This window comes from Gymnoscopelus braueri (assembly GCF_963280865.1).
Source record: "Gymnoscopelus braueri genome assembly, chromosome: 2".
NCBI lineage: Eukaryota > Metazoa > Chordata > Actinopteri > Myctophiformes > Myctophidae > Gymnoscopelus > Gymnoscopelus braueri.
In genome coordinates this window covers 8,010,023-8,029,276 of record NC_137604.1, presented here as the reverse complement: position 1 = coordinate 8,029,276, position 19,254 = coordinate 8,010,023, and the positions used below count along the sequence as shown (strand labels likewise).

Below are 19,254 nucleotides of genomic sequence, written 5' to 3'. Positions count from 1 at the left end.
AGGTAAATACATCAAATGTATAGAGCAGTGGTTCTCAAAGGGTCCTAATGGGGTTCCAGGGGGTCCTCAGCAAAATTTGTAATATAGCATCACACTCATTTAACCACTTTATCCATTTAAATGTTGGCTATTCAAAAATAGAAGATCTACAAGCTCACAGTGAGTCACTTTGTGCCGTGCTGTGAGTTTGCACATGTGCTATTTTTAGTTTTATTTTTCAAAATATCAAAAATGTTTGGAATTTATTTTATAATTTCAATTTTTGAGTTTAAAAAATAAATAAAAATCTTCTCTTCTGGGGTCCCTGGCAAAACCTTTTCAGATGGAGGTCTGCGGCTATATACACATCAATTTGGGGGTCATTTGGTCATTTAGTCGTTTGAGAACCACTAGTATCAGTCTAAACAGTATAATATCACAAAATAAATATTCTGTATATTGAAACTATACAAACTATTAATAGGATGCCAGGTCAACAAATGAACCTGGCATCTGTCTGAATAACATGCTATCTAAATTATATTTTAACCTTTGCATAAGACTGCATGGTTGTCAAAAATCATATTATTATTATTTTAAATAATTAAAAGAAATGAAAAAAAAATCTAAAAAGTGATTTTTATTCATAACCCATAAAAATGGGTCTGTGACCCAAAAATGGTTCCCGACCCATTCTTTGGGAAACACTGCTATGATACAACCAATCATAAGTAAGAATACAATCAGAGAATAAATGATCTCTGTATGATACTATATGTGTAAACATGAATGACTGCTGAGTTGTGTGTTAACATCATTGTTATCAGAACTGCAGTGTTGTGATCTTTTCATAGGACAATGGTTACACTAACACTAGTCAACAAACTAGTTCATATCCAGGGTACACACGTGCACACTTGGGACCGTGACCGTGACTACACAGTAAAGTCCTCAGTGTTAATGTATCCATTTGTACTGTCAGTGTACAAATGTAACCAAAAGGACCCGTATACACACTCTGAGTTAAATTATTACTCAGGATTTTACAGTGTACAGATCAGAAAGCCTGTGGCAAAAATCCTAAGAAACAGCTCTGCAACTGTGTTGTGAGCTTGTAGATCTGAATGTTTTAACTACCTCATACATCTCTCAAAAAGTAACAAAAGAAAAAGAAAGGCAAACGTAGCAGATCTACAACCTCACAACGTGTTGCATAGCAACGTGATGTGAGCCTGTAGATCCGCTATTTTTGCTTTTTTCATATGAGTATAGGCCTTAAATGGTTAAAATGACAAAAAACAAGTTTGTGTGTGTGTGTGTGTGTGTGTGTGTGTGTGTGTGTGTGTGTTTGTCTGTTGTCTGTGTGCGTGCGTGCGTGCGTGCGTGCGTGCGTGCGTGCGTGCGTGCGTGCGTGCGTGCGTGCGGTGCGTGCGTGCGTGCGTGCGTGCGTGCGTGCGTGCGTGCGTGCGTGCGTGCGTGCTTGCTTGCGCTGGGGTCTCAGCTTTGTCAGAAGGGGGTCTCCAAGGTAAAAAACCACTGATATTTTGCATATAGTTATAGCCAGGGATGAGCTGTAGGGGGTGACCCCTTAGTTCTGGCGCTGGCTGGGGGGCTGGGAGCTCCACATGCACGCGCGAGCACGCACCGTCAGCTGCGGTCTTAACACCTTAAAGTTTAAACAATAGCCTCTCAAGGTTCGCGCCATCAGCGGCGAGCCGTTCTCAATAGCGTCTACCTGGCTGCTTTGCTTAACATTAGGCTACTCGAAAAAAGCCATGGACTTGAATTGAATGTGTTACATTCCTCTCACAATGAGAGACAACAGTCTCTGCACTGTAGAGTGTGAAGGGGATCGCTTAGAAGAGGACCCAGTTCTCTGAGACAAGACAAAGACAAGTTGTCTGATTATTTTAAGTACTTATGTGTGGGTGAGTCTATGTAAAGGGCTTTTATATAAAACTAAAAGGAAAATAAAATAATTGATTAATTGAAACAAAAATAAAAACAACAAATTAACAATGCAACTAAATAATAAGATATAATTACATTAAAAATCACATGTTGAATACAGTATTTCAACTAGCACTGAGCTGATTGGCTATGTGCACATGCGTGCACGTGCGCGTACACGTGACGTCAGAAAATATAGCCCCCCTAGTTAAAAAATCCACAGCTCATCACTGGTTATAGCATATAGTTTCTGTTGTTCTCTCTGCACTTTGCTTCTAGGAATTGGAAGACAACAATTCCAATTCCTCAGTGTTCATTTATCTATTTATAACTATGAGAGTGTACACATGTAACCCAAGGGTCCTTTTGGTTACATTTGTACACTCTCTGAGCTAAATAACACTCAGGATTTTACTGTGTACCAATCCCAAAGCCTGTGGCAGAAATCATAATAAACAGCTTTGTGACTGTGTTGTGAGCTTATAGATCTGATACCTTCTCTATTTTTCGCCTACTGTATAATGACCGGACCAAATAGGGACACCAGGTTGAAAGTGGTTAAATATGTAATAAGAGCACTTAAATCATACCTAATTATCTTCAAATAAGCTAACAAGATAGCTTTCATATGTAAACAAAATATTCAATGAAAGAAGAAAACAGTAACCTGAGTTGTGAGATGTAGGGTAGACACTGAAGGAAGATCTTCACTTCACTCTCTTCATCTGACCAGCCTCTCAGCTCTACTGGTTTCTTCTCTGGTTGGAGTTTCAGCACCTCTAGGAGGAGGGAGACCTTTCTCTCTGAGAGGTCTATGGACCAGACTGTAGGAACTGACTGGTAAACTGGTTGTAATGCTGGAAGAACACTTCTGCCTGTTTGAGTCTCATAGTTCTTCACATAGGAGTATAGGTTCAGTAGTACATCACTTTTATCCTTCCTGTTGTGAACCCGGTCAATGAGGAATGTTTTGTAATTACACACAGAAGACAACAAATCCAGAATCTTCTCTCCTGTTTCTTCTTCCTGTTCTGCTGCTTCACAGATGAGTTTCCGCAGGAACGTGGTTGGTGCTGGACCAAGAACAAAGCAACTGTTCAAATGAAAACCAACATGAAATATTATTCTCTGCATCATAAACAGATCCAAAAAAATATGGACACTATATCCATCAGATTGTTAAAATAAATGTTTTTTTTTTAATCTACAAGCTCCCAATGCGTTGCGATGCGACGCATTAACATGTTGCACAAAATCATAACTAACTCACACATGTAACATCATTGTAGAGCACACTAATGACATTATTAAATTAAATGTTTCAAAAAGTAACAAAAGAAAAATAAAATTTAAAAATAGCAGATCTACATGTTTCATCACAACGTGATGTGAGTTTGTAGATCCACTATTTTAGCTTTTTGTCATATGAGTATAGGCCTTAAATGGTTAAAATGACAAAAAAAAACACAAGTAAGCGTGTGTGCGTGTGTGCGTGTGTGCGTGTGTGTGTGTGTGAGTGTGTGTGTGTGTGTGTAAGGCGGCCCTGCGTCTGTCAGCCCGGGGACACAGGCTGCCCTGCGTCTGTCAGCCCAGGTAAACGGTCAGCTCTGCCCGCCGGTTCATGCTGCGCTACAGCAGGCCATCACACTGCTGCAGGGAAGAGGTGTGTGTGTATGTGTGTGTGTGTGTGTGTGTGTGTGTGTGTGTGTGTGTGTGTGTGTGTGTGTGTGTGTGTGTGTGTGTGTGTGTGTGTGTGTTTGTGTGTGTGTTGTCAGATGTAAGAAGGGGGGCTCCAAGGTAAAAAAGGTTGTGAACCACTAATATATTGCATATAGTTATAGCATATAGTTTCTGTTGTTCTCTCTGCACTTTGCTTCTATCCTGGATATGCTGCCCAGCGCTTTGTATTAACCCATTAAGACCGGGAACGCATCTTGTGTCATTTTATATTTATTTGGCTATTTTTTTGAACTATTGTGAACATTTTAGCAAATTTGAATATATATATATATATATATATATATATATGTTTTAAAGCGAAAATGTTTAACTCCGATCTCTGCTTCTGGGGGTCCCTGGAACAATGATATGGGGGTCCACGGCCAAATACATATAATCTTGGGGGCCCTTGACATGAAAAAGTTTGAGAACTGTTAGGATTTAAAAGACATTTGTAGAATCACCCAGAAGCAAAGATTTAAGTTACAAATGATCAATTTAAAAAAAATTAAAATTTGCACCTATTTTAACGATTTTTCCAAAAAATAACTGATCTACAAGCTCATAGTGCGACACGGTGCGGCACTATGAGCTTGTATATCTGCTATTTTTGAATAGCCCAAAGATAATTATAATGGTTATAGCTAAAAAATCGAAAATTACACAGTTCCCGGTCTTAATGGGTTAAGAAAGAAAACTCTCTCTACTTGTATTATAATTCTTTATAATTTGGTTATTTATCAGACTATCTTTATCCAGAGTGACTTACAGTAAGCAAGGTAAATATATCAAATGTATAGAGCAGTGGTTCTCAAAGGGTCCTAATGGGGGGTTCCAGGGGGTCCTCAGCAAAATTAGTAATATAGCATCACACTCATTTAACCACTTTATCCATTTAAATGTTGGCTATTCAAAAATAGAAGATCTACAAGCTCACACCGCGTCACTTCGTCCTGCGCTGTGAGTTTGTGCATGTGCTAGTTTTTTTTTTCAAAATATCAAAAATGTTTGGAATTTAGATTCTTTTTGTTTTTTTTACATAAATCTTCTCTTCTGGGGTCCCTGGCAAAACCTTTTCAGATGGGGGTCTGCGGCTAAATACACATCAATTTGGGGGTCATTTGGTCATTTAGTAGTTTGAGAACCACTAGTATCAGTCTAAACAGTATAATATCACAAAATAAATATTCTGTATATTGAAACTATACAAACTATTAATAGGATGCCAGGTCAACACATTAACCTGGCATCTGTCTGAATAACATGCTATCTAAATTATATTTTAACCTTTGCATGAGACTGCATGGTTGTCAAAAATCGTATTATTATTATTATTTTAAATAATTAAAAGAAATGCAAAAAAACTTTTTTTTCACAACCCATAAAAATGGGTCTGTGACCCAAAAATGGTTCCCGACCCATTCTTTGGGAAACACTGCTATGATACAACCAATCATAAGTAAGAATACAATCAGAGAATAAATGTTCTCTGTATGATACTATGTGTGTAAACATGAATGACTGCTGAGTTGTGTGTTAACATCATTGTTATCAGAACTGCAGTGTTGTGATCTTTTCATAGGACAATGGTTACACTGACACTAGTCAACAAACTAGTCCATATCCAGGGTACACACGTGCACACTTGGGACTGTGACCGTGACTACACAGTAAAGTCCTCAGTGTTAATGTATCCATTTGTACTGTCAGTGTACAAATGTAACCACATGGACCCGTATACACTCTCTGAGTTAAATTATTACTCCGGATTTTACAGTGTACAGATCAGAAAGCCTGTGGCAAAAATCCTAATAAACAGCTCTGCAACTGTGTTGTGAGCTTGTAGATCTGAATGTTTTAACTATCTCATACATCTCTCAAAAAGTAGCAAAAGAAAAATAAAAGCAAACATAGCAGATCTACAACCTCACAACGTGTTGCATAGCAACATGATGTGAGCCTGTAGATCAACAATTTTTCTTTTTTAGCGGTGCCAACCGCTCTACATTTGACCATGTGTGTATGTATGTATGTCCGTCCTTCCGTCCGTCCGTATGTTTGTGGACGGCAAAGATGTAACACATGCGCCACTTCAACACATTCACACAAACAAGCCAGCACTGCACACGTGCGCGCACACGCACACACACACACACACACACACACACACACACACACGGTCCTGCGAGGCGCACCTTTGCAACACATGCGCCACTTAAAGACATGCACACACACACAACACACACACACAGACTGGCCCGCAAGTGCACACACAAACACACACACACACACACACACACACACACACACACACACACACACACACACACACACACAAAAACGACCACTCTACAATGTGAATAAAAATTAATAAAAGTAAAAAAAGTGAGTATAAATATTTGAAAGTAAATACCTTGAGTAAAAATACTTCAGAGTACTTAAATTGAGTAAATAGTACTCAAAATGAGTAAAGATACTTAAAAGTTGATAAAAACAGTAAAAATACTTAAAAGTTGTAAAAATTAGTTAAAATTATTAAAAGTTAATAAAGTGATTAAAAATACTTTCAAGTAAATTAAGTAACAATACACAAGAGTACTTAAATTAATTAAAAATACTCAGTAGTACTTCAAATGAGTAAAAATACTTAAAAAATGATACTTTAAAATGTACAAATACTATTTTAGTACCGCCTCAATACCAGTCTGAATGCCAGCGCCCACATATCAAATAGATTTGTACCAACTGAATGACAGCACACACTCATCAAACAGAGTAGGCACCGCTTACTCACACTGGGTGTGATTTTTTCATATGAGTGTAGGCCTTAAATGGTTAAAATGACCAAAAACAAGTTTGTGTGTGCGTGCGTGCGTGCGTGAGTGCGTGCGTGTGTGCTCACGCATATGTGGGGGGTCTCAGCTTTGTCAGAAGGGGGGCTCCAAGGTAAAAAAGGTTGTGAACCACTGATATATTGCATATAGTTATAGCATATAGTTTCTGTTGTTCTCTCTGCACTTTGCTTCTATCCTGGATATGCTGCACAGCTCTTTGTATTAAGAAAGAAAACTCTCTCTCTTTGTATTATAATTCTTTACTAGTCCATATCCAGGGGTGCACACAGTGCTGACCACGACTACACAGTAAGATCCTCAGTGTTCATTTATCCATATATAACTATGAGAGTGTACACATGTAACCCAAGGGTCCATTGGTTAAATTGTACACTCTCTGAGTTAAATTAACACTCAGGATTTTACTGTGTACCAATCCCACAGCCTTTGGCAGAAATCATAATAAACAGCTTTGTGACTGTGTTGTGATCTTATAGATCTGATACCTTCTCTATTTTTAGCCTACTGTATAATGACCGGACCAAATAGGGACACCAGGTTGAAAGTGGTTAAATATGAAAGAGTGCTTAAATCATACATTATTATCTTCAAATAAGCTAAGAAGATAGCTTTAATATGTAAACAAAATATTCAATGAGAAATTGTCATAACCTGAGTTGTGAGATGTAGGGTAGACACTGAAGGAAGATCCTCACTTCACTCTCTTCATCTGACCAGCCTCTTACCTCTACTGGTTTCTTCTCTGGTTGGACTTTCAGCACCTCTAGGAGGAGGGAGACCTTTCTCTTTGAGAGGTCTATGGACCAGACTGTAGGAACTGACTGGTAAACTGGTTGTAATGCTGGAAGAACACTTCTGCCTGTTTGAGTCTCATAGTCTTTGACATGCGAGTACAGGTCTAGAAGGAAGTCACATTTGTGATGCCAATATTCAGACAGTGAAAACACTTCTTCTATTGTTTGTGTGTTTAACCTCTCATGTAGAGCTGCTTGCACACACAGATTCATCAGAAATCTGTGTCCTGTTTGATTCTGAGAAGTAAACCTGTAGATTATGAAAAATAGGATATTCAATAAGCAACATTAAAAACATGTCAACATATTGTTAGCTACATGCTGATATATTAAAATAAAACTAATACTTTTGCTTTTAGAAAAGGGTGTTTTAGCTGCTTTCTATAAGCTCGGCATTCATTTTTAGAAAGACAGCACTGTATATCACTATTATTCCTAATTGAATAAATATCTTCAGTAAATAGAAATGATTTACGGAAATTTTGAATTTAACAATGAGATCAAATTATAAAATATACATAATCCTAGTTACCTGAGTTTAGAGATGTAGGGTAGACACTGAAGGAAGATCTTCACTTCACTCTCTTCATCTGACCAGCCTCTCAGCTCTACTGGTTTCTTCTCTGGTTGGAGTTTCATCACCTCTAGGAGGAGGGAGACCTTTCTCTCTGAGAGGTCTATGGACCAGACTGTAGGAGCTGACTGGTAAACTGGTTGTAGTGCTGGAAGAACACTTCTGCCTGTTTGAGTCTCATAGTTTTTGACATGGGAGTATAGGTCTAGAAGGAAGTCCCATTTGTGATGCCAATATTCAGAGAGTGAAAACACTTCCTCTATTGTTTGTGTGTTTAACCTCTCATGGAGAGCTGCTTGCACACACAGATTCATCAGAAATCTGTGTCCTGTTTGATTCTGAGAAGTAAACCTGTAGATTATGAAAAATAGCACATTCAATAATCAACAAAAAAACATGCCAACATATTGTTAGCTACAAGCTGATATATTAAAATAAAATGAATACTTGTGCTTTTAGAAAAGGGTGTTTTAGCTGCTTTCAATAAGCTCGGAATTCATTTTTAAAAAGACAGTACTGTCAATAACTACTATTCCTAATGTATTTCATATCTTCTGTAAATAGAAATTAATTACTGACATTTTAAATGTAATAATGAGATGAAATCATGAAATACACATAATCCCAATTACCCGAGTTGTGAGATGTAGGGTAGACACTGAAGGAAGATCCTCACTTCACTCTCTTCATCTGACCAGCCTCTCAGCTCTACTGGTTTCTTCTCTGGTTGGACTTGCAGCACCTCTAGGAGGAGGGAGACCTTTCTCTCTGAGAGGTCTATGGACCAGACTGTAGGAGCTGACTGGTAAACTGGTTGTAATGCTGGACAAACTCTTCTGACTGTTTGAGTCTCAGAGTCTTTGACATGGGAGTACAGGTCTAGGAGGAAGTCCCATTTGTGATGCCAATATTCAGACAGTGAAAACACTTCCTCTATTGTGTGTGTGTTCAACCTCTCATGGAGAGCTGCTTGCACACAAAGATTCATCAGAAATCGGTGTCCTGTTTGATTCTGAGAAGTAAACCTGTAGATTATGAAACAACACATTCATTAATCAATGTAAACAACATGACAACATATTATTGGCATGCTGCATACATCTGCACAAGTGCATGAATATTACTTATGCTCTTAGAAAATAGTGTTTTAGCTTCTCTCAGTGAGCAAATTATTAATTTCTTAGAAAGACAGCACTGTATAGAACTATTATTTTTAATTGAATGTCTTATATTAAATATTGTAAATGTAATGTGGTATTTAAATAGTATTTAAAGGATTATGCATACATCATAGTCCCATTTACCTGAGCTTTGAGATGTACGGCAGACATTGAAGGAACATCTTCACTTCACTCTCTTCATCTGACCAGCCTCTCAGCTCTACTGGTTTCTTCTCCGGTTGGAGTTTCAGCACCTCTAGGAGGAGGGAAACCTTTCTCTCTGAGAGGTCTATGGACCAGACTGTAGGAGCTGACTGGTAAACTGGTTGTAATGCTGAAAGAACACTCTTGTGTGTTTGATTCTCATAGTCTTTGACATGGGAGCACAGGTCTAGGAGGAAGTCACACCATGATGCTGATGGGCAAAGTGGCTTCAGAATGGGAAGAATCTCAGTATATCCTTTACTGCTGACATGTATGTAAAGATCAAGCAGGAAGTCGTATCTCACCGTGTAAACAGAGAACAATGTGAGGAGTGTATTCACTGAACTCTGAAATACTTCCCTCTTATGAATTGCTGCATCCAGGCACAAGTCTAGTAACAGCTTCTTTTCCTCCCCCTCCAGTAATCCAGGTAATTCCTCCTGAACCTCTGAGTCTGCAACTCCGGATGTGTCTCTGAAACTTAATTGCAGTATTCAAACAAACATTGGTCACATAACACATTAATAGAACTTTCTAGTGTGACTGAAAACAAGAAATGTATTTCATGACAATCTTCTAAAAACACAACTGTTTAAAAGGTCAGCAATTCAAGCCACAGAAGGTATGTTGTTCAATTTAAAGGTAGTGTAAGAAACATTTTGTGTGCGTCTTAAATAGTTCTATAATTCTTCTGGAGTGTTCAATAACCTAGGTCTCCCCGTCTCTCCAGCTCTTTGGTAAAAAGAAAATACATTGTCACGTTGGGATACCAATTTGACCCAATAAGGATCTCACACAGGATACAGGATAAACAAGTGAAATTGGAAGTGATGAAAAAAAAACACTCACACATCACTTACACCACCTTTAATTTGGAATCCTATGAAAAAAGAATAAAGTATTTACATGGCACTAAATAACATACCAGAGTTTTCTGATATGAGGCAGAGACTCCAACAGGCTCCGTCTCAGATCTTGACAGGCACTTGTTTTCCTGTCCCAGAGGAGGCAGAGGTTAACCCTCTCTGGACTGTTCTGCATGACCTCTACTGCTCTTTCAAACACTTGTCTTTTACCACAGCAGACTGGGAGGTGCAACTCATTTCCACCAAGGACAAGTAAACCTCTGTAGTCCATCTCCTCCTCACTGAGGAGTAAAGCCTTCCAGAGCTGGCTTTGCAAGGTGTCACGCCTGGAAGAAAAGGTTTTGCTGAAGTGAGACCTTCCCCAGGTATACCCGGGGAAGGTCTCACTATACACAGGTATATCTGTATATTGAGCTCAATATACAGGTAACTAGACATGTTGTAACATTACAGGATGTCCATCTTTGTTGCTTCATGATAAACACTGTACTAGGGTTCTCTACAAGTTGGTAGACTTAAGAGCTTACTTAATCCCATTGGAGTAAAATTATTAATCATCTCATACAATTTTGTTTATTAAATACAGCATTGACAAATGTGTACTATGAGTGCTATGGTAACTACCGGTACCTAATTAGATAATCTGTAGACCATATAGAGTGAAAATCAAAATACATGCTCACCCATCCAAATGGACATTTTTCAGACAGCCAAGTATTAATCTCAGTCCTTGTTCTGATACAGTGTCCTCAAGTTGTAGCTTTATTTTTCTCTTTTGGGACTGACTGATTACATAAGACACAGCACAGTAATGGTGAGGGTCAAGATTCTCTTCGCTCAAATCAAGGCAATAATCCAGTTTGTCCAGAAAGTCAAGACAAGCCTCAGTGGACTGAGATTCATACAAGCATTGGCATAAGAATAGAATGTTGCTGTCATCAGTGTCACTGTGATCTTGGTTCAGTGGAGACGGGAGAAATGTGGTTACCACGTCTCTGATGAAAGACTTGGATCTGTCCTTCACCTGCTGATCTGGAGCCAGACATTCCAACATGTCAAGATTTTTCTCAATAAACAAACCACACACGAATGGGATCACATGCTTCATGTGTTTCTTCTCTTCATTGCAGCACTGATGCAGAAGATCAGTTATTTTGTCAGGATTCTTCAAAAACCACAACCCTGCAAAAAACTCCTGCATGGTATAGTGGAGAAACGCAGAGTGGGGTTTCCATACTGTAGGTGCACTGTTAACATAAAATGTCTTCAGGAAGGCTGAAAGGACACAGCTTTCTTTACAAGACAGTTCTGTCAAGTCTACTGATTTCCTTTGAGTTGCCTGAAAAGCATCCATTGCCAAATCAAATATTGCTTTGCTGTAGTCTCTGATATAGTTGTCTAGTTCACGTTTTGGTATTGCCTTGCCACTGTGCTTTTGAATGCAACAACGAAGAATGTTGATGTATATTTCAGATACTGTGCATGATTCTTGAGGAGCCATAGAGTTTGTAAAAGAAAAGCATGCAACCACCATCAATGCATATACTGGGACATGGCAAAGACTGAACAACTCCAGGTTGTTCTCAACGTTGCTCAACTGCTCAGGGTTCAACATGTTAGCTAAGTACGCTCTGATGGACCTTGTGCTGAAGCCTTTCACCTCCACTCTGAGAGAAGCCCAGTCTGAGAGGAAGTCTTCTGATTCAACCTCTGGTCTGCATGTGATCACAATCTTTGCATCAGGTAGCAGGTCCCTCTTAACAAGTTTCTCTATCACTGAGGAATTGAGATCTGTGAGTCCATCAAAAATGATAGTAACATTTTCAGAATTCCTCTTCATGTCCTCCAAGACCTCTTCTTTTTCTTCATCTGGTTCAATAAATGTATTGAAGAGAAGATCCTCCAAACTTGTGGGATTTGTGATTTCTCTCATATCAAAATAGAACATATAATCTAGGACCTTGTTGTCTCTTCCTCCCCAGATGTTCATAATTTGATGTGCAGTTGTTGTCTTTCCAACTCCAGGCTTACCAACCAGGAGAATGTTCTTCTCATGTGTTTTGAGTAAGTAATCTACAGACGGTTCCTGTTTATCCTCAGGAATGTAGGTCTTCATTTTTTTGGAGCGAGGTTTCTTGCATTTTTTGCTCTTGAATAATATTTTAGTTTTATATGGTGTTTTTTCATTTTCATGTGTATCTAATACTAGTGGAGTGTAAGACAGACTATCCTTTGGTATGTTTAGAATCTTTGTACTTTCTTTCCACACATCTTCTGATAGCTTAAGAGCTTTGGACTTTAACTTTTCCTGGTATCTGTGGCATGGTCTTGGACCTAAAATGAAAATGAAGTGGATAAATCTGTAAACTGTCTGAAAACCTACGGGCAGCATTGTTGAACAGATTATGGGTTCACATTTTAACACATTTTAACACTCTACCCACTCTTCACAATGCAAGAAGTAATCAGGATATAAATGTTGAATAACAGTATTTTTCAATGTTTCCTTCATATACAATACCTTTAGAATAGTTGATATCCATTTCCACATCATCTTTGAAAGAAAAGCAGCTGATCCAATGGTGTAGGTCCAAACGGCTCTTCTGAGTGGATGTTGAGTCTACATTTTCAGATACATGGAGTGGTCCCTTTAAGGTCCTCTTCCTAGTTAAGTCAATGACCTTTAGTAATTCATAGCAGGCTTTCTCTCCTTTGTTTGTGACCAAGTCCAGTATTGTCCTTGTTTTATCAAAGTCATCTCTCTCTGAGTTTATTTTACTGACCGCCTCCTCAGAGAACACTTTTCGCTGATACAGATTCTCCACGATAATAGAAAGATTCTGTAGCCCCCCCACCAGGCCGGTTCTGGCGTTCTTGATGTATTCCACAGCTGACTGACTTGTACACGCCATGTCGCTGTATTCTGTAGCCTATACTAACCAGAGTCCATTGGCTAGACTAATGTTACTGTGATGTCAAATGATGAATGACATTTTGTCCATACATATTTCAGATTATGTTGACAAAATATCGAAGTTATGCTGAAATAAACATATTGTTTAACGTGTGTTTCTGGTTCTATCAGTCTTATATCTGTCTGGATGCACATCCGTTATCTTCTGTGTGATGTGTGTTGTGTTCTATGGCTTTGCTGATTGGAGTTCAGACCCAGACCTCAAACATCTGCTGGTTGCTCTTCTGATGGGAACTTTATGGAGGTTGTGTCTCTGTACAAATCAATAAAACGCACGCACGCACACGCACACACACACACACACACACACACACACACACACACACACACACACACACACACACACACACACACGTCATCAGTCCTGTTATCAGAAACACAAAGGAAACCCTCAGTTAAAACAGTGTGGATCTCACATGTTTATTGACATTTTGCAATATCTTCTTAAAATAATGGTTTACCTAAATGATCTCTCCATGACACTGGCCACCTTGGGTAAAATTGCCTGTTCCCGCCGCAGTAATATAATGGCCTACTGTATGTGTGTGACCTACTGTAGGCCATTTTATTATTTTGGTAAGTCAAACACAATGTGACTTATGGAATTTTAATTTGCGTAACTTAAGTAATTTGATCCACTTATCCTATCCTACATTTATAGGGCAAGACCACTTCGGTAGAGGTTTGGGTTGCTTCGTAACCTTGCCATGATGTAAGTTACTAAGGTGGACAAGAATTTAAAAAAGAATTGCTCCATTGATTAGAAATTGATAATTCAAAATATGCTCCTTATTGACTTACATTGTACAGTGAAACAGCTCTCTAAGTCACTCTTTTAGCACGTAAACGCTAACACTAACAAAGCTGATTCAGACAATATAGAACATCACCAAACCCAGTACACCACGGTGTCATGACCAGTGTTGCCAGATTCCGTGAGAGAAATAAGCAACCAGGTCTAGGAAAACGAGCCCAAAAGAAGCGACTATGGCCACATGAGCACTTTAAACCTACTGTATACATCGGCTATTTGAAAATAGCAGATCGACAAGCTCACAACGCGTTGCATCGCGAGCGACGCGTTCTGAGCTTGTAGATCTGCTTTTTTCAAATAAAATCTTGGGGGCTAACTTATTATAAAAATACCTGGCAACACTGACACATCGTGTGAAGACAGGATGTGCTCAGAGAGTGAAACCAGAGTACAATGCCTAGCTAAGACCAATCGAAACCACTATGCAAATCTCGGGCAAGCAACTCTCCACCCCCCTAAACACACACAAACTCGCACAAGAGCAGCCTACTTTTACATACAAATTGAACCATTTAATGACTTTAAAACGGATATCTGTTGGAATTAAAACCTTCCTCAACATTCGAACTGTGTTAATATGGAAAAACACAACAAAAAAAAATCTATTTTGCGGTTTTCTACTGTTTTACAACTGGCGACATGAGGCACTTTTTTTCTAGCAGCAGTCACATATACGCGTCGCGCTAGATGTGTAGAGGCAGACAGGAGTGAGCAGATAAGAGTGGACGGAAGGGATATTTTTTGGGATGACGTCACATCCGTCCATTCCTTCTCTCAGAGTCGAGATCATTCCTAATTTGCGTTAGAGCGCAATTTATTTTAAAGGACGTATATTTACGTCCTTGGCAGGCAATGTGTTAAAGATATAATGGAAAATCATCAGCTCTAGTTACAGCTGACACTATTGCTTGCCATTGACTGTGAATTGCCTAAACAAATGGACTTCACATACATTATAATGGAATATGGCTTTATAATAGGCAACATCTGGTAGGTCAGGTCAGGCGTGGATCTACTGTAGGCACGCACAGTGAGGCCTGAGCCTTACCTTAAACTGTGCCTTCCCTCAGCCAGGCAGCTTTTTGTGTACCTGTATTTACTATGAATATCTCCCCTATAGACTAAAGGCCGACAGACAGCTTAATACACATCTATTCTCTCTCTACATCCTCGGTGTGATTAGGTGTCTGTCCGTCTCCCCCATGTACAGAACCGGTTTGCTACGTCATGACATACACACAATATAAACACCACACACACACAACAAGGTCCCGGCCTCATTCTTGATTCAATTTTGATTCTTGAGACACAGCAATGGCACCGGCGGGGAAAAAAAGGTTTGTCCACAGCAAACGTATTTTCGACGCGAGGACGCCTAAACCTGTACCACCATCGCCTAAACCTACACCAGCAATCGCACCAGCAGTAGCTCTACGGGCCCCGCTCGGCTCTCTACCACCCGCACTGGGGGAGAACGCGGAGGCATTGTCATTCAAGCATAAATGTCTTAACATTAAATTAAATTACAAATAAATGGTAAAGGACTAGCCTACCTATTGTGAGAATGTTCAGTTTTCAATAACAAAACATAAATCCTTCTGCAGTGAATTACAACAACATTAGACTTGTGCTGAATTCAAGATTCAAGAAGCTTTACTTGTTACTGACTTATAAAGATACAAGCAGCAATATGTTGTTGGAACTTGTACCACATATTGTTCTACATATAAATGATATAATAAACAAAATAAAATATTAAGCAAGAAAATGAAATAGAAAATAATATAGCCTACAGATATAGTTATAAGAATGTTCTAATACTTAGGGACTTGTCTTAGACAGGCATGTCATCATTACATTACATTACATTACAGTCATTTAGCAGACGCTTTTATCCAAAGCGACTTACAATAAGTGTATTCAACATAGGTAGGGAACAAAAACTACTAATCACCAGAAGTCTTTAGTGCATTTTCTGCAAAAAACAAGCAACCAAGAGTATACCTAGCGCTAAGGTAAAAGTGCAATATATCAGCTACCTATTTCCTTAAACAGATGAGACAAAATAGCTAAATCAAATGAGCATGAGCTAAAACATATAAGTGTATCGACTAAACAAGATCCAATAAACAATACAACAATAGAAAACAAGCGTTCGTACAACTAGTTAGCAACAAGCAGGTCAGGCAGAGAGGAAGGGTAGTGTTTCCTGAAGAGGTGGGTTTTCAGCCTGCGGCGAAATATGGGCAGTGACTCTGCTGTCCTAACATCAGTGGGAAGTTCATTCCACCACTGTGGGGCCAGAACAGAAAAGAGTCGTGACCGTGTGGATCGGCCAGATCCACAGCTGAGAAGGGCACTTCTCACTGAGTTTTTTTTTGTTCATTTAACTCTGACTCAGAGTTAAATTAACACTGAAGTTACTGAGAGTGTATATGATGCAGGAGGCAGAGGAGAGGGAGGTAATCGCAGTAATGACATGGGCCAAATTATTGTGGAACATCTTAGCATAAGACATCCAATGTTAGTACATTGGATGTGTGAAACATTTGTGGTGTGAAATGGCACGAGGGACCCCCACAAAAAGACCACCCCATCTGGCGCACAGATGTGCCCTTTTGTCAACTTTGAGCACCTGCCCCTTCAGTGCCCTCTGCACGGCCCTAGCGCATCACCACAGACAGTTGAATACAACGTTGCTTCAGAGGAAAATCAACAACAAACATATCGGCTATAATCGATTATGTCACGTTAACGCATCGATGCAGAATCGCGCACAGCCGCATCACGATGCATCGTAGCATCGATCAATTTCCACACCACTAATTTCTACACATCCTATATTACAATTGGCTAATGGGAAGGCGGCCAGGCGGACCACGGCCACATTACTCTCACATAACCATAAACAAACCACATACGCCCATATCACTAAGACTCAGACAGAACCATAAACAGACCCGATATGCCCATATATAGGCATATCCGGTTGTCCAGAGCCATAGATCCGACTGCTATGCCCGTAGATGGGCATGCCAATAAGGGACAAGGACTGTGCTTGCTTCCGCTCGCCTTCCATAATGCTGACACATACAGAGATCTCCATATATGGCCACAAAAGGGACACAGGCAGACAGGTACCACGTGTACTGCTGTGACAAAGCCCCCGACACTCAAATAACTCTGAAATATTGGTCGGATTGGCACTGCCACATCGGTGTGAGAGCCGCGTATCGGCCCAAACTCTAGATGTGAGGGCCGCGTAGCGGCCCTCACATCTAGAGTTACATAATTGACAGCCATCGTTATTTATATTGTTATAAACTTTTGTGTGAAAGACATTTTCAGTTTTCTCTGTTTTCTGAAAAACTTGAAAAATGTTGCCATTATTTTAAGAAGGTGGCGATATGTCAAATATACAATATAACTCATATTAGCAGCAAAGGTGCTTTTTAATTTATGTGAAAACTAGAAAAAGTGTTCCTCGGAGCACAGGTCTCCCCCAGGTCAGGTAGGTTATTGTGGGCCAGCAATGTTCGGAATTCGCCAATCAGCATGGAATATGAAAAATCGAACGGAACCATCTTGATCACTTGACTATAGAGATAATATGTACCGATTTGCATGATATTTGGACAACATTTGTATGAGTAATATAAAAAAAGGCCTCCTGGTGGCGATATAATAGGGCAATGGGTGGCATTTGTTCCTCAACGTAGTGTGAATGTGTGTGCAAAGTTTCACCGCAATCGGACGCTGGGTTTATGATTTGCAGCATTTTGTTCAAGACGGGCCACTCCTGCAAACTTTAGAATTCAATCTATTCAATCAGGATGGAATATGAAAAATCAAAGAGATCCGTTTTAATCACATGACTATAGACATCATGTGTACCGATTTGCGTGAAATTTTGATAAAATCTGAAGGCTTGATATCAAAAAAATTGTTTTACATAAGTCGGCCTCCTGGTGGCGCTATAGTGCGTACCAAAAAATCCTGAAGGGGGCGTCAACAAGTGTCATTTGGTAGCGCGGACATCTTTGGGGGGTATAAACAGGTTGACTTAACATTGCCCCCCACAAGTATGTGGAGGGGCAAGCTACTATGCCACCCATGCCCCCCCGTGGTGACGACACGTTGGCACGCACTATAAAGGGCAGATGTGAAAAATGCAGGGCAAAGGTTTGTTCCTTGGCCTCTAGGGAAAGCAAGCAAGCACATTTTACACAGATCGGTGCAGTTATAGGTAAAAACACGAATCAGCGGAATAAGTGGCATTTCTTCCTCGACCTAGTGGAAATGTAGATGCAAAATTTCACGGAAATTGCATGCTGTGTTCATGATTTGAGGCATTTTGTTCAAAACGGAGAACTCCTGCAAACTTTGGAAGCCATTCTTAGCCAATCAAGATGGAATATGAAAAATCTGAATGACCTGTTTGGTTTAATGACTATAGAAATACTGTGTACCGATTTGCGTGACGTTTGGACAACAGGAGTACTGTCAAATAAATTGTTTTGCAAAAAGCAACCTCCTGGTGGCGCTATAACAGGCCCATGTGAAAAATGTGGGGCAGAAGTTCTGAATTGGCATCCAGGTAGTGTGTGTGCACAGTTTCGCTGCGATCAAGGCAACAGTGCGGGAGATTAGCTGTTCAGAAGGACGGACGGACACCCACACACACACACGGACACACGGACGGACGGACGGACGGACAGACAGACAGGGGGTAAAACATAATCTCGGAGACAATAAAGTATAAACGTGCTAAATGCATTGTAATTGTAAGCATACAACCAGTAAGTCCATAGGCCTACAAACTTTCGGACAGAACAGCAATGCTCTGTGACAGGCACTCTCCATCACATAACATAACACACAAGAAACCCAGTAGGAATCACGCCTACTAACTAGTGACTAACTTGCAAAAGTGTACATAAGTATACATTTGAATGAACGAACAGTGGTGGAAAAAGTACTTGTTTTACTTAAAGGAGTAGTTCACCCCAAAAATCACTTCTTTTCTATCAATTACACACCCCATGAAGCCTTGAATTCATGGAGACTTTTTCGTTTTTGTCACATTCCTGAGCCAATAACTTGATGACCGGCGTTAAGATGCTAATGCCGGTAGGAGACTCAAAGTTGACACGTTGAGTCTCCTACCAGAGCCACCGCCGGTCATCAAATTATTGGCTCAGGAATGCGACAAAAGCGTAAAAATCGCCATGAATTCAAGTCTCCATGGGGTGTGTAATTGACAGGAAAAAAAGTCATTTTGGGGTTGAACTATCCCTTTAAGTAAATATCAATACTGCCACAAATACAAGTAAAAGTCCGGAACTTGAGTAAAAGTACAGAAGTA

General features: G+C 39.7%; 1 protein-coding gene across 2 annotated transcripts in view; it reads right to left on the bottom strand.

Annotated features, from left to right (window-relative positions):
• The window catches only part of LOC308073622 (uncharacterized protein), an 80,784-nt gene that overhangs the window by 4,380 nt on the left and 57,150 nt on the right, over positions 1-19,254 (bottom strand). The window contains exons 11-13 of one of the 2 annotated variants that reach the window (XM_080412639.1): positions 7,830-8,222; positions 7,155-7,547; positions 2,591-3,022 (exon numbers count right to left, since the gene is read on the bottom strand). In XM_080412639.1, coding sequence (XP_080268765.1) covers positions 2,591-3,022; positions 7,155-7,547; positions 7,830-8,222 — 1,218 coding nt within the window. Of the gene's footprint in view, positions 1-2,590; positions 3,023-7,154; positions 7,548-7,829; positions 8,223-15,880; positions 15,959-19,254 lie in introns of those variants that run through there. The other variant, XM_080412638.1, reaches the window with a different exon arrangement.